This window comes from Glycine soja, chromosome 5 (genome assembly GCF_004193775.1).
Source record: "Glycine soja cultivar W05 chromosome 5, ASM419377v2, whole genome shotgun sequence".
NCBI lineage: Eukaryota > Viridiplantae > Streptophyta > Magnoliopsida > Fabales > Fabaceae > Glycine > Glycine soja.
The window spans coordinates 37,521,803-37,535,774 of NC_041006.1; the positions used below are offsets into that span (position 1 = coordinate 37,521,803).

General features: G+C 32.8%; 2 protein-coding genes and 1 pseudogene across 2 annotated transcripts; all 3 read right to left on the reverse strand.

Annotated features, from left to right (window-relative positions):
• Positions 1-159: 159 nt before the first annotated feature.
• On the reverse strand, positions 160-4,138 carry LOC114412996 (annotated as a pseudogene).
• LOC114411368 (probable inactive poly [ADP-ribose] polymerase SRO2) lies at positions 2,609-3,987 on the reverse strand. The gene is made up of 5 exons (XM_028375071.1): positions 3,713-3,987; positions 3,603-3,633; positions 3,327-3,444; positions 2,869-2,965; positions 2,609-2,705 (listed from the first exon to the last, which is right to left on the reverse strand). The coding sequence occupies exons 1-5, from the start codon at positions 3,985-3,987 to the stop codon at positions 2,609-2,611; spliced, it is 618 nt and encodes a 205-aa protein (XP_028230872.1).
• A 1,368-nt stretch (positions 4,139-5,506) lies between the features above and the next one.
• LOC114412997 (T-complex protein 1 subunit alpha) lies at positions 5,507-12,979 on the reverse strand. The gene is made up of 17 exons (XM_028377137.1): positions 12,817-12,979; positions 12,669-12,733; positions 12,512-12,601; positions 12,334-12,420; positions 12,181-12,240; positions 11,979-12,029; positions 11,336-11,431; positions 10,615-10,680; positions 10,228-10,445; positions 9,654-9,750; positions 8,696-8,782; positions 7,696-7,830; positions 7,330-7,434; positions 7,073-7,201; positions 6,642-6,745; positions 6,048-6,138; positions 5,507-5,942 (listed from the first exon to the last, which is right to left on the reverse strand). Exons 1-17 carry the CDS (start codon positions 12,887-12,889, stop codon positions 5,859-5,861), a joined length of 1,638 nt encoding a protein of 545 aa, XP_028232938.1. The 5' UTR covers positions 12,890-12,979; the 3' UTR covers positions 5,507-5,858.
• Positions 12,980-13,972: the final 993 nt, after the last annotated feature.

Here is a 13,972-nt window from a genome sequence, read left to right on the forward strand (position 1 = left end):
GTCAAGCCTTCTATGACTGTATAAAAGAACTTCATAGAAGCAGACAAAGTAAAACAATCCTTATTTCATTTGATCTCATTTGAATATGACAGAACTATTGTTGCTCTGTAAGCAATGAGAAACAATTTAATGGAAAAAAAAATTTACTTATCCCTTTGAATCTTTTTGATTTCAACCTTTTGGTTTTAATTTCATGTTTTAGTACACAATCCGTGATGAGCACCCGTGAATACCATATGAGAAAAATTCACATCAAGAGAAAATTAAAAGCTTAAACTACACGATTGCCTTCATAAGTTTAGTGCACACAATTTAAAGAATAAACAAGCCCATTGAATTCTTCAATCTTCATTACACATTATCTTCAATGCTTATCTTATATATTGACGCTGCTGATGAACAAATCATGTAATGAGACTCCTTTTCTTTCAACGGGATCACCTTCCTCCACATCCAAATTTCCACCATATGAAGTTATGAAGTTCTCAACATAATTGAAGACGTTATAGGAAAACTCAGCTCCAAGATCATCTTCTGGAAGCAAAGCTATGCTTCCACCAACACTATGTATCACTCTATCTGTTGACATAAGAATTTCATTTTTCAAAACACCCACAGGACGCTCCAATCCTGAAAACATTCCAATTGTGTGCAACTTACACCAACAGTCTACATCTTCGTACTTATAATAGAAACCCACAAATCTAAGTGTTGTGCCATAGTTTCAGTTTCTGAGCAAATAATCACTGCAATAGAATCCTTGTACACAGCAAGTTTTTTATGAACTTCAGCACAATCCTTAACCAAAGGGGGCAACTCAATCTTGCTAAGCTCATTGTTACGTGTGTTGAAAGAAATAATCATTTCGTTACTAACCTTGTCACTCACCTCCATAGCCACCCAAAACAAAGTTTCCTCCAACGTCACACTGTCCCCAAAAGAGTGAAGCCTTACCAATTGATAATCACCGTCACTTGTGTTGAAATAGAAGCCTATGAGACAATGTGGTGGCACCTTATAAGGAAGCAAAGCGTTTTGTGGTTCCATGATTCGCTTGGTTTGTCTTGTAGCTGGGTTCCGTAGAAAAATGGTAGAGCTTTGGTCCAAAGAATAATGAACGACACAAAGTAAAACCATTACATAAACCCACTAACTTGAAGCCCATGTCAGAATCTGTGACTTTTGGAACATGAAGTTGTTTGACATCTAGCAGAAATAAGTGATGGCCGCAGATTTTGTCCTTCCAGTGAAAGCAATCGAGGATTAGAAGTGTGTCTCTTCGGATGAAGCGAAGAAAATGGTTTGAGATGAAGGACTTGACACTGGTCAGCAAGGACTTCATTGATGGACTTGTGGTCAAGTTTGATCGGCTCCAACATGCAAATCTAATACCTACTTGATTATATTAGGCTTAACACAATTGATCCATATGAGATCATCAGAAACAGGGTGACTTAGATTTTTTTATCAATTAATTGTATCTGGCTAGATCCTATTGACATATGGGTCTGAAACAAAAAAACAAAAAAAAATGCATCATCACACTAAAAGTGGAGGGGGATATCATCCATTCCTCCTCTTCTTCATGAAGATGGACCTCAATGTCAATTAAATTGAAGTAATCCTCCATCTAGAGAAAATTGAACAAAATCATAGGACAAAGGACTAGGGAGGTAACTCAAAAACGTTTGAGAATCATGTGGTAAGGTAGCAATAAAATAGGGGCCTAAAACTATTAATTGACCAACCTACTTTATTTCTCAAGCATAAATAGCAGAAGCTATTTAATTATATTATTCTACAAAAAGATTCACGCATTTCAAAAAGGAAACAATCATATTAGCACAACAATTATATCATATTCCGTAAAAAAAAAGAATAATATCATATCAAAAGAACAAATTAGATGCAAATGCATGACTTTTTATCAGTGAATGCAGATGCATGTATGAATGCTGATCTTGTCTCCATGGAAAATATCCCAAATACACTATGGAGTAACAATGTAACATGATCAGGAAGTTGTACTTCGCTAATCCAGATCAGTCATGAACTCATATTTCACCTGTCACGAATGAGCTTCAATTTTCAAATATTGCAAAATAATGTACCAAAATTTCCATTAATGTACCCAAAAAAAACAACTGCAAAAGTACATTGTATTAAAATTATGATAAAGTGTAGTAGCGAAAGTAGCTGATAAAGTGCCCTAAACATACGGCTCTTTCATTCTATACATACGACAATTTCATGTGTATCTGTTGTATTGATAAAATCCTAAAATACTACTACTAAAGCTATAAAAGACTACAGAAAATAACATAAAACTGAAATATTTCATTCATTGATTAATAATAGGTAAAGAGAATACATTTATATAGACCTAAGTAATGTCAATTAATAAATAATAATTATCCAAGAGTTATCATTATATTTTTTTTTTTTTGCTTTACTGAAAATTTAGGAGGAAGGAATGATGTCCCAGTCCAAGACAGAAAAAAACTATTTTAACCCAAGTAAAATAAAAATTATAATTCATAAAATACATATTTAACTCCATCTTACATGATCCTTCAATCATTTTATTTTGGGCATCAAGTCTATTCTATCACATTGTCACTGGGTTGTGATCACCGAACGCAGCAGTTCGTCTCCTACAATCAATCTCACTTTGTTTATCATTGTTCTCGTGAAATCTTTTGTTCCTGACTCCAAACAGTGTAAGGTTAATCAGTTACTGCAAATTTTTACATTACAAATTAAGCAGTGGAAACAAAAATACAACACACAATAAGAACCTGAAAGGAAGGCAATTATTTAATATTGATCATTACTTTGTAAATCCAGTAGTCTTTGAGTATCATAGACATTTGTGCTGGTTTCAAATGGTTTGAAACCCTTGCCACTAAATCGGGAAATGACACATATGGTGATTGAGGTTTCAGTGCCCCATGTGTCTCTGGATCTGCACACCAAAACCAAACCAAGAAATGTTAACCCTTGATCCCAGCACTTGTTACAAATTTGAAAGAGAATAACAGCAACTATTCTTTAATATACTCTTTCTAACATATTATTTATTATTAATTTGAAATTATTGAAAACTATAAAATCACAGGCAAGATTATTTAACAGGAAGTCAAAGCCACAATTTTAAATCAATTTCAGTAAGCAATAAAAAAATTGTATTAAAAAAAGTGAACTAGAGAATATTTTATATACCCTTAATATAATTATACTTGAAACTTATTATATAATTTGGATGAATGTGTGTATTCATATAAGCAGTCCACACAATGTCATCTAGGTGCTGATATATCATCCACCCGTGTCAAATTGCTTAGAACTAGGTTGGCTCTGCTTTGAGCCAGCAGGAACAGCTTCCACATTCCCTAATATCACCTTGCATAGTAGCACATGCCTAATACCACCGTACACATAGCACTGTGAATCAAATGAACAAATTCTTAGCTCCATTTCCACATAGACATAAAATTGCTTCTTTTTTTTTTTATCGACAAAAGTTATTGTATTAGAATGTTAGTTTAATTAGTAGAAAAAATCAAATCCGTAACTTTTTATCTTTTTCTTTTTTCCTTAACCATCAAACTCACATTATATTCCCTTTCAGCTCTATTTTCACATAGGCATAAAAATGGTATAAAAAAATAGAACTAGTTCATGGAAAATATTATTGCATACTTGCACTTACCTATCAATGGAAAAATTGGCAGCAAATAAAGGCATACCAATACCATGACACTCATGTTTATCACGATCATCATCATTAGCATCATGGTTTTTGCATCCATTGAATCCAGCAGATACAATCTCTAAGAGATCATCCAAGGAGCCACCATACCAAGCATACCCCACATTAGCATCCCCTCCACATTTAATTGCCACCGCCTTAGAGAAAATTTTAAACGAAACCCAACGAGCTTGTCTTGCCACACTAAATGAAAGTATGTTCTTGTAAAGGGCCATGACATTTGTGGCATGTCCCACAAATCCCATACACTTCAAGAAAACATTCGTAATGGTTTCGTATTCTTCACTCCCTCAACTTTCATTAATCCCTTCCTAACCGAATTCTCTATTGGCTGCTGCATGTTTGTTTATTTATTTATTTGTGCACTTGTAACCTCAATATGCGATTAGCAATGCATGAAAGCAAGGGTTGAATATTTATGTAATTTGTCATGGGCATGAACCTTGCGGACCAAGCTAAAGATGTTTCCGTGATGAAATTGTTGACTGTATCAACAAACGGCTTGGTCTGTGGGGTCGTGGTCTTCCACAATAAATAATGACTTGAAAAAGAAGAAAAATATCCTCTAAAAACTTCTATGCTTATTTTCTTTAAATTATATTTATAACTTCATACCCCTCGGTTTAATGGATCCTCTCTCATGTGAAAATCTTCACCATTAACTGAGTAATTAAAATTACATAACTAAAATTTATTTGATACGAAATAAAAAAAACTAATACTAATATTTTTTTGCTGAATACAATACTAAATAATTATAATTACATAAAACTAAAATTTGGGAATTTAATATTGTAACATAAAAATTTAATAAATTAACTTAGATTTTTTTGGGAAAAAAATACCGCAGAAGAAACTTTTTTGTTAAAAAAAAGGTATTAAAAAACTGATGTGTTCAAAATGAGAATTCTGAATTTATAATATAAGAATTTTTTTAATTAGTAATATAAGAATGAATATGTTGATAAATGAAAATTGTGTGATTCCTTGTCACTGTCTAGCGTGAGTGATTCTCTACATTGGCTTCCTTAAGGTTCAAGCCAAAGCAGTGATGATAAACGGTAACAGCTTCCAACCTTCCACATTTGCGTTTCACAATGCAAATTGTGAGCACCTTTTTCTTTTCTATTATCAGTCGTGAATGATTTTATTTTATTTTATTGTTTTTCACCATCCTAATTCCTAGTTGTGAATTACTGAATTGAGTTGCGAATCCGTTGTCAAAACAAAGTTGAAGACTCCAATTACACTTTTTTTTCTTTGTTGACGAGTTTGCAATAGCTTCCATTATGTGGACGTCTCTCTCTCTCTCTCTATTCAGAAAAAAAAATATAAAACAAAATTTAAATTATCATAATTGACAATGAAAAGTTTCATGATACTTAAAATGATTTTATCACCCTTATTAATGATGATAATTATATCTTTATCACATTTAAAACTAAAAAAACATACAGTAGATGAACAATTTTCTAACCATATTAAAATTACAAGTTTAGATAAATCTAATTTTACTGAATTTTATCAATAACACAGTTGAACTTGTTAATTGATGAATCTTAGCATAAAAAGTCATCCCTAATTCCATTGATCCTATTAGATACAAGTTCAGCTATATTCATCTAACTATTTTTGTCGCCAGTACTATGATATCATAGCCAGATACTACTGTTACATTAACAACAACGACAAATTATAGTTGGCATGTAGAAGATGTTCTGAGCCCTCATAATATGGAAGAAGAATAAAATGGCATCATAATCCCATTCGCACACGTATTTAGTTCTCATTACTACCAACGAAACATCAAAATTTCACAAACCAAACACTGCCTCAGAAAGACATGTACAAGCATGCAACCAGCCAATGCATGACCAAAAATGTTTGCCTAAAATTTGTTGGAATATAAAATGCTAAGATTTAAATAAACGCTACTTTCAGAAAAATAATTAGAACATTTCTCCAAGAACAAGGGCATTGAAGATAAAATGCAGATACCCTCTTTAAATGCACACCAGCACAACCTGCAAAACTCTCCCTTTTGTAAGCACTGGGAAGTAGATGCCTCCTTAGATTCAGTTATACTTTAATCCTCATTTTGACTTTCATCCTTGACAAGCTTGATCATGTCATCAATTCGAAGGATGGTAATAGCAGCTTCAGTTGCAAACTGGGAAAAAAATAAAACTTATAGCTCAGACAGCTGTATAAGAAGGAAGCTATATCTTGAAGTCAACAACTGTTGATAACTGTTGATATTTAACTAAATACATACCTGAATAATTTTTACTTTGCTCATTGCAGGCTCAATGACTCCGGCCTCCAAGTTGTTTCTGATTTTCCCTTGCGAAAGGTCCAAACCCATACTGGGGAAAAAAGAGAAAAATAATAACAATATTTAGCGAGATGGAAAAGAATGCCAAAGCTTATCAAGCATCATTTCATATGTATTCTCCATTGTTACTTTTCTCTAATATTCATTAACATATTCACATGTTGGAATGATACTTGAATCTGCATATTATGGGCAGATGCACAAACTTATTTTACCAGTCCAAATCCTATATAACCAAATTCAACATATCCTGTCCTATATTTCTCCTTGCACACAACACCCAAATAACCAAAAATATGGCACGTGATATTCCAAAATCACGTCAGTAGCTTCATGTAAAATGGTTACGAAGTTCTAGTGAGTGTGTATAATAATCATATAAGGTGAATTACCATTCCAACACAGGTTGGAAGAAATACTAATGTTTACAAATATAATGACATAACAAAGATAAATTCAACAAACAGACCCGAAGCTAGGAAGAAGACAAATACAAAGGAAACAATATAGATACTATTACTAGTAAGCAAATACCTTGATAAATGTTTCTTATCGGCTTTAGTTTGCGCTGAATGGTGGTAGGCCCGTAATTTTGCCACCAGCTCAGTGGCATCCTTAGCAGCATTAACAGAAAGCACCTGCACCAGTTAAGTGACACCAACATATAAATTTTCAGTGCCAAAATGTTTGGAAATAAGAACCAATCAATTAAAACTAAGTGTCTCAAAAGAGTGAAAAGACCAAACATTTAAATTTAAATATCAAATCAAAAAGTAAATTGTTAACCACACTAATCCTGCATGAAAGTCCACTAGACTAAAATTACAGAATTTAATTATTGGACAGGAGATGAAGAGCAAACTCAAACTTTATACCATGTGTTCAACTAGGCCCAACCACCCTAGTTAGTTGTAAAATAAGCAGAAGATCCAAACCTTAAGCCATTAATTTAGCTTGTAACTTACCTTAGGAATGATTAATAGAGACTCAGCAAATTCTGCTATAGCCAACTGCTCTCGAGATCCTAAAGTTGTAGCAAGGTACTCCAAATAAACTGATAATGCTGCTTCAACAGCACCTCCACCAGCTACCACCTGAATTTTATATATTAAAAAATCAAGCACAGGGAAGGCAAAATAAAAAGACATCATTTGAAAAACTTAATCTAAAGCAACATTTTGATTTCAACCAAAGTAGGATGAAAGCTACGTATGCAGGATACCGTATTTGATTCAAGAGTTCTCTTGACAATGGACAATGCATCATGCAGAGCTCTATCCATCTCATCAAGCATATGGTCATTTGCACCTCTTAGAATCAAAGTGACCTACAGAAGAACAACACAGAATCAGGTGATACCACAAACTATCCACAATGTGCACTAGATAATAAATAATAAACTATCAGTGTCCCCCCATACGTTGCATGGGTGTGTGAGAAGATGATGAGTAAAAAATATCATATTTCTTTAAAAAAATTATAAATATAATTTTAATAGATGTCCAAAACTCCTTGTGTTTTCTGTCTTATGAATTTATTCTTTCATCGAGAAAGAAGAAAATAATCTACAAGTTAATCTAAAACTTACTGCACTTGTAGTTTTGGTCCCTTTGATCATAACTACAGCATCATCAGAAATTCGCTCCTCAACAACCTCATCAGCATATCCAAGAAAAGATGGTTCAAATGTTTCCTCCCCTTCCATATCAGCAAATGTTGAGACCTGTGTCAAAGTAAAAATCAAGTCCAATGATACATAAAGGAAATAGTATTCAAAACTTCTATCCGAAAAAGTGGATACTATACAAGAGATTGATGTTGCTTGACAAAAAATATAACTGAGATATTGTTAACACAGAAGTTTGGCATTAATTTCAAGGAAAGTCTAACTATTAGGGGAAGGATAAAAATGAAAATTGAAATGAATAGAATCGAGGATAATGATTACTTGTCTGGTTGTGGCATTTTATTAACTACAAATTCATCCCTGGTGGTTGCTAATTAAGACACAAAGCTCTTCTTTTTTGTGCCAGAAGATATTTAATTACAAAAGAGAAACCAAAATAGGATTAATAAAATGCCCTAGCAACCACTATTTAAGTAATGATAAGGCATATATAAAAGAGAACCATCTTAAAACATCAAGAAACTTAAATGCAATGAAATTAGAAAAGCCATTTTACGGCCAGAATGATGAAAAGATACAGCCCAAAATGAAAATAAATCCCTTCTCCAATACAGAGCCCCCCCCCCCCCGGGTAAGACAAAGATTACTTTAGTTCAATTTAAAATTGACATTAACAACGTTCATATTTCAGAATGCAAAAGGGTTTCTTGGGATGGCAAGCTTTTAAAAATCTAAGATTTTAAGCAGGTAATATTCAGAGTCATCAATTGTTAGAATGCATTGAATCAATCGCATTCCCCCCAACCCATAAAAATAGCAACAATTTTTTGTTCAACCAATAAAAAGGGAGTTAAAAAAGGAATGGAGCCCTATCTAATCAACACTCCATTGTGACAAATATTCAGCTTTACTGTCAACTTGCTAAAATTGCAATTTAAATTTATTAAAAAAAAAAGCCTACCAATGTTGCACCAGTAGCCTTGGCAACATGGCGCATGTCCTCTTTCCGCACACGTCTTACAGCAATTGCCCCAGCCTCAACAAAGTACTGAAACAAGAATAAATAGTCAGAAAAAAATGCATAAATTCATGACTTTTTATGCCATTAATCAGTAAAAGAGCATATATTAAACACAGAACCACAAAATCCATTAATGCAAAAGGCAAAAAATCAGAAGTTATGTTTAAAGATCCATAGGCACAAATGTCACAAATTTGGTGTAATTTCATCATTTTGAAGTTAGTAAGGTCAGGCATTTATTCCCTAAAAATGGACCTTGGTAACTGAATTCGCACAAGCCGCAAGGGTTATAACTTCAACCTTTTGTACCATTTGATCCTCAGTTTTAACTATAGTCCAATACAAGTAATGAAACCGCAATAAAAAAAAATGTATAGTGAATGAAAAGAAAATTTTAAGTAAAAATCCTATCTTCTGTCATGTCATGAATTCCTGGGTGTAATGCCTCATTTAAATTGTCTACTAAATCCAAAATCTTTTTTATCATTCAGTTGTGTCACATAATCAGATCTGAGATCATCAGCTGAAAGTATTAAAAACTCCCCCATCAAACCCCTAATACTCAGCTTGAATTTTCCCTAAATCAATAATCCATCAAACACCAAACTCCAATCTAAGAGGTGAACTTCACATACCCAAGCAGCCACCAAACAACCCTTGTAATTGATCAGGATGAGTAATTTATACGAGGTCAAAACATGATATGCTCAACTGTCAACAGATATATATTATAATATAATACAAAAAGATAAAGTCAAAAACATGATATGCTCAACTGTCAACAGATATATATTATAATATAATACAAAAAGATAAAGTCAAACACTTTCTTTGACAGCCTAAATGTAAGATTATAACTAAATCCTCTTGCTCGAAGAAAAATATCAAAGAAATATACCTTAAGAGCCATGTCATCAATTCCTTTAGTTGTCAGAATAACATTAGCTCCAGCCTTCAGCAGTTTTTCAATGCGTTCCTTAGTCATATCGGCCTCTCTGCAATTAGAAAAAAAAAGGCCCAAGTCAAAATGTATTATAGATATTACTTTATATTGCAAGATGATATGGATGGAGAATTGTCCCAAACAAAGCAAAAGCAAATTCCCACAATGAAAACATTAGCTGGCTTACACAATTAACAATAGTCTTTATAAGAACTACAAAAATCAATAATTAACCATAATATTTTGAGTATTTAACTTAACAGGGCTTTGGATTGATTTCAAGCCTATCATCCAAAAGTTTTCTATTTATGCCTATTTTATACAGCTCTTAGAATCTGGGTTTGGGCCTAACCCAACCCCAAAATCTAGCTCATGGGGTGAGGGTTACCAATGTAGGACTTGGGTCTTTCCAAATAACAGCTTATTTTCAATAAGATATAGATTTATTCTTATTATATTAAAGGAAAATGAATCCAGGAAGGTTGGGTATCATAGTAATATAGAACCCAAATGATCATACTGACAGTACCTTTGACGAATTTTTTCTAGTTCCCTAGGATCAGTAACTAAAACTTGAACACCCAACTGCATTTTTGTCTTCTGAAGATTGAAATCAAGACAAGCAATTCTTGCAGGGGCAACCCTGAGAGGCATTCCTTGAGCAGCACGGCCAGTATTTAGAGCATAACCATTCATCAGAAAGCTGTCTCTAGCACTTTTTCCATGAGCTTTCAAGATATTGATTCCCTGGAACATGAGGCACAAAATAAGTAAGAAATTAAATCCATTCAAATCCTATGAACATTAAAGCAGGTAAGAAGCAAGATTAAAATATATACTACAGATGTTCATATTGCTCAAATTGGCATCTTTCATCCAGGAAAAGAACTGAAATCACAGGAATTCTACTACCAACCTTGATTGGGTATTTAACTTCACCTCGAGCATTGGTCATTTTTACAGCTTGCACTGCATCCACAACCTGTGAAAAATTGCACACAAGTCAATTTCACTAAAAAATAGTGACTACCTATACCTACAATCTACACTCTACAGACAAAAAAAACTGTCCCAAAATAGCAGTTAGCATCCTTTTCACAACTAATCAATAACTTCAGAAAATAACCCTTCATAATGAGAAACAGAACTTTCAAAAGTCACTTATACCATATCCCCAAAATTCAATTGATTGATTTTAAAAACTCTCCTAGTACTGACAATAAAGTTTTATTTCAGTTTCATGTGACAGCACCCATACTGCCAAACCAAATATGGTCAACAATAAATAATTTTACACATTTAAAACACAGTAGAAACTGATGGAATCAAGAAATATGTGAACTCCTTTCCTCTAAAGCAGAAAGAAAGTGTAAAATCTAGCAAGGTTAGGAGATTTTTTATTTTAAAAAAATCAGGTTTCAAGTGAGATGAGGATTGAAAAGAATATAGCTTTATCAATATCAAGTTTTCAATCACTAATCCAACTAAATATTGATACAAGAAACAGAAAATTCATATAAGCTTCATTAGATTGGATATGTACTAGAATTTGCAGAAGCAGCAGAACATGGTGTGCATCAATCATGTGATATAAACTCTCAACATTCTATATAAAAGCAATGCAATTACAAACATACCAAAACGGCAAAGAAGTCACTATCACCAGCTATCAACTTTGAGGACATACTGGTCTTGGCACAGTTAATTAGTGAATCCTTTCCCAGCTTTTCAACCTAAAAGTCAAGAGAACAATCCAACTGAGTAACACATTATATACAACAATTTGCAGATGCATTAATTAATATTTGGGCATAACATAACAATGGTCATATGGTCCAAAGTTAGCTTTTCAAAATATAAAACAGGGAACCAATAACCAAGAGATGCAAGCTTTCGTCCTCAGTCCTCACATCCCAAACTTATTTTTGCATTAGTTAATGATTGTAACATTGATGCAAGGAAGACATGAACAATACACATACATATTGATAAGTAGTGTGATATTATTGGGCAATGGCATATTTAAGGAAATCAAATCATAAGAACTCATAATGAGTGGAATACAGCATACAATGACTCTACAGATCCATGACTACAAAAAATGTGAAAGAACAATCATTAAGGAACTAACATCGTTGGCGTTCAAATATTCTAACAATGACATCTATCGACAATCAAAGGAGGAGAGAAGAGACCAGAGAAAAAAAGGTTAGGGCCCCTGATTACTTAAGCTTAAAAAATATGCATACAAAATAAAAAAGTTTATTAAGGAGATCTTACCTTGACAGCTAGTTTTTCTTCTACATATTTACAAGCCTCACGCATAGCAAGCTATAAAGAATAATCAACATAAAGAGAAGTTAGTTAAACCGTGCAAATTCACAATTCAAATAGCAGAACAGCAAAATTTCATAATGGTACAAAGTTTAAATATAGCAATAGACAATTAATTAAGTTTAAGAAATTATTAAAAGACACTTACTCTATATCCACTGATAATCGAGGTAGGATGAATCTTGTTCCTGACAAGGTCATTTGCCCTCTGCAGAAAAGAACACTCACACTCGTTAGTTGGCTACATCTGAGATAAACACAAAACACAAAGTGCCAACCAAACAGAGAGCGATGCAGTTACTTTGAGAAGCTCAGCAGCGACAATGACGACCGAAGTAGTGCCGTCTCCGACTTCTCGGTCCTGAAGCTCGGCGAGTTCCACCAAAACCTAAAAAGCAACACAGGTGAGTAATAAAAAGCAATGGAACGAAAAAAAAAAAAAAAGAGAGAAAGCGAAGAGCGAGTGGAGTGTGGTTCACCTTGGCAGCAGGATGCTCCACTTCAAGCATCTTGAGAATCGTGGCACCGTCGTTGGTGATAGTGACATCGCCAATGTCGTCGACGAGCATCTGAAACGAATCGCATCAGACATTGCTTACTTCGTCTAAGATCTGACTATGTATAGAGAGAGAGTACCTTGTCGAGGCCAACGGGGCCTAAAGAGCTTTTGACGATGTTGGCAACGGCTTGGCATGCCACAACTGCATTAACAGAGATTGAACGATGTTAGAAATGGTTGTTACGTTTTTCATTGTGAAAGAAAAGAGAGAGAGAGAGACGATACCGTTTTGGGTGCGAACGTCTTGGCCGGACTGTCGCTCGCCGGCGATGTCAGGGGTTTGCGCAACAACCGCCATTGCGAAGTGTGTAGTGTAGTCTAGGGCTTCACTCGCAAAGGGTTTTGGTTTTTTTAACTTCGCCCTTCCTTTACTTTTCTTTTTATGCTAAGCTATGCTTTCTTTTCCCTCCTCCCTCTTTATTTCTTTCTTTTTCACTTCCAACTCCAAGTGCATTTTTTTTTAATGTCGTTTAAGTTGTTTTAAAAAAAATTAACAATATTTTAAAATAAGTTTATGTGAATTTTTTTATATTTTTTTATCTGTTTTAATTAAATACAATAATTTATACATCTCAACCAACTAAGATCTCTTTAGTTTTTTTTTAACATATAAAAATAATTTTTACATTTGATTAAAAAAAATAAAGTTGCATAATATAATATTAATATATGTTTAGATGAGAGTCAGAGATTTAATGATTTTATTTTTTTACATGAGCATAATGATTTGATAAGTTCTGATTTAGAAAAAAAAAATTCTATTTGTGTGTAATTATTATTATTTATTTATATAAACCAACATTCTGTTATATTCTTTTGGACACGATTTACACTGAATTTCTCTTATTTTACAATATTCACTTCTTAAATTTACATAACAAATCAACGGACAAAAATTAAGTTTGTTTTAACATACTTATTTTGATATATTATGTAATTTGTATAACACGGATTTTATACATTTTTTTGTTTGTTTTCATTTTATAAGATATTTTATACTATTAAGCTATGTCGGATAAAACTAACTAAAAAATTAATTGAAAGTTAAAAATTTAGATTGAAGATGAAAAACTAATTTATAATTGATAATTGAAAGGTTAACATTAAATTATAAGTGTTGGTAAAACTAATAGTTGAAGCAGAGAAAAATATAAAATGTAAAATCATAATTTATTTGAAAAAGATAACTGAAAAATTGAATAAATATATTAAAAATAAAAATGAAAGAAAATATAAAAAGTTAGAAGCTAATGTTTTAAAAAATAATACTTTATGTAGCATTTTAAAAAAAGTTTGTTTAGGAAATAGTCAAATAAGTTTTTCATCTATTAAAAATTATTTTTTTTATATTAGAATATCCATGAACCAAAATGAAAAATAT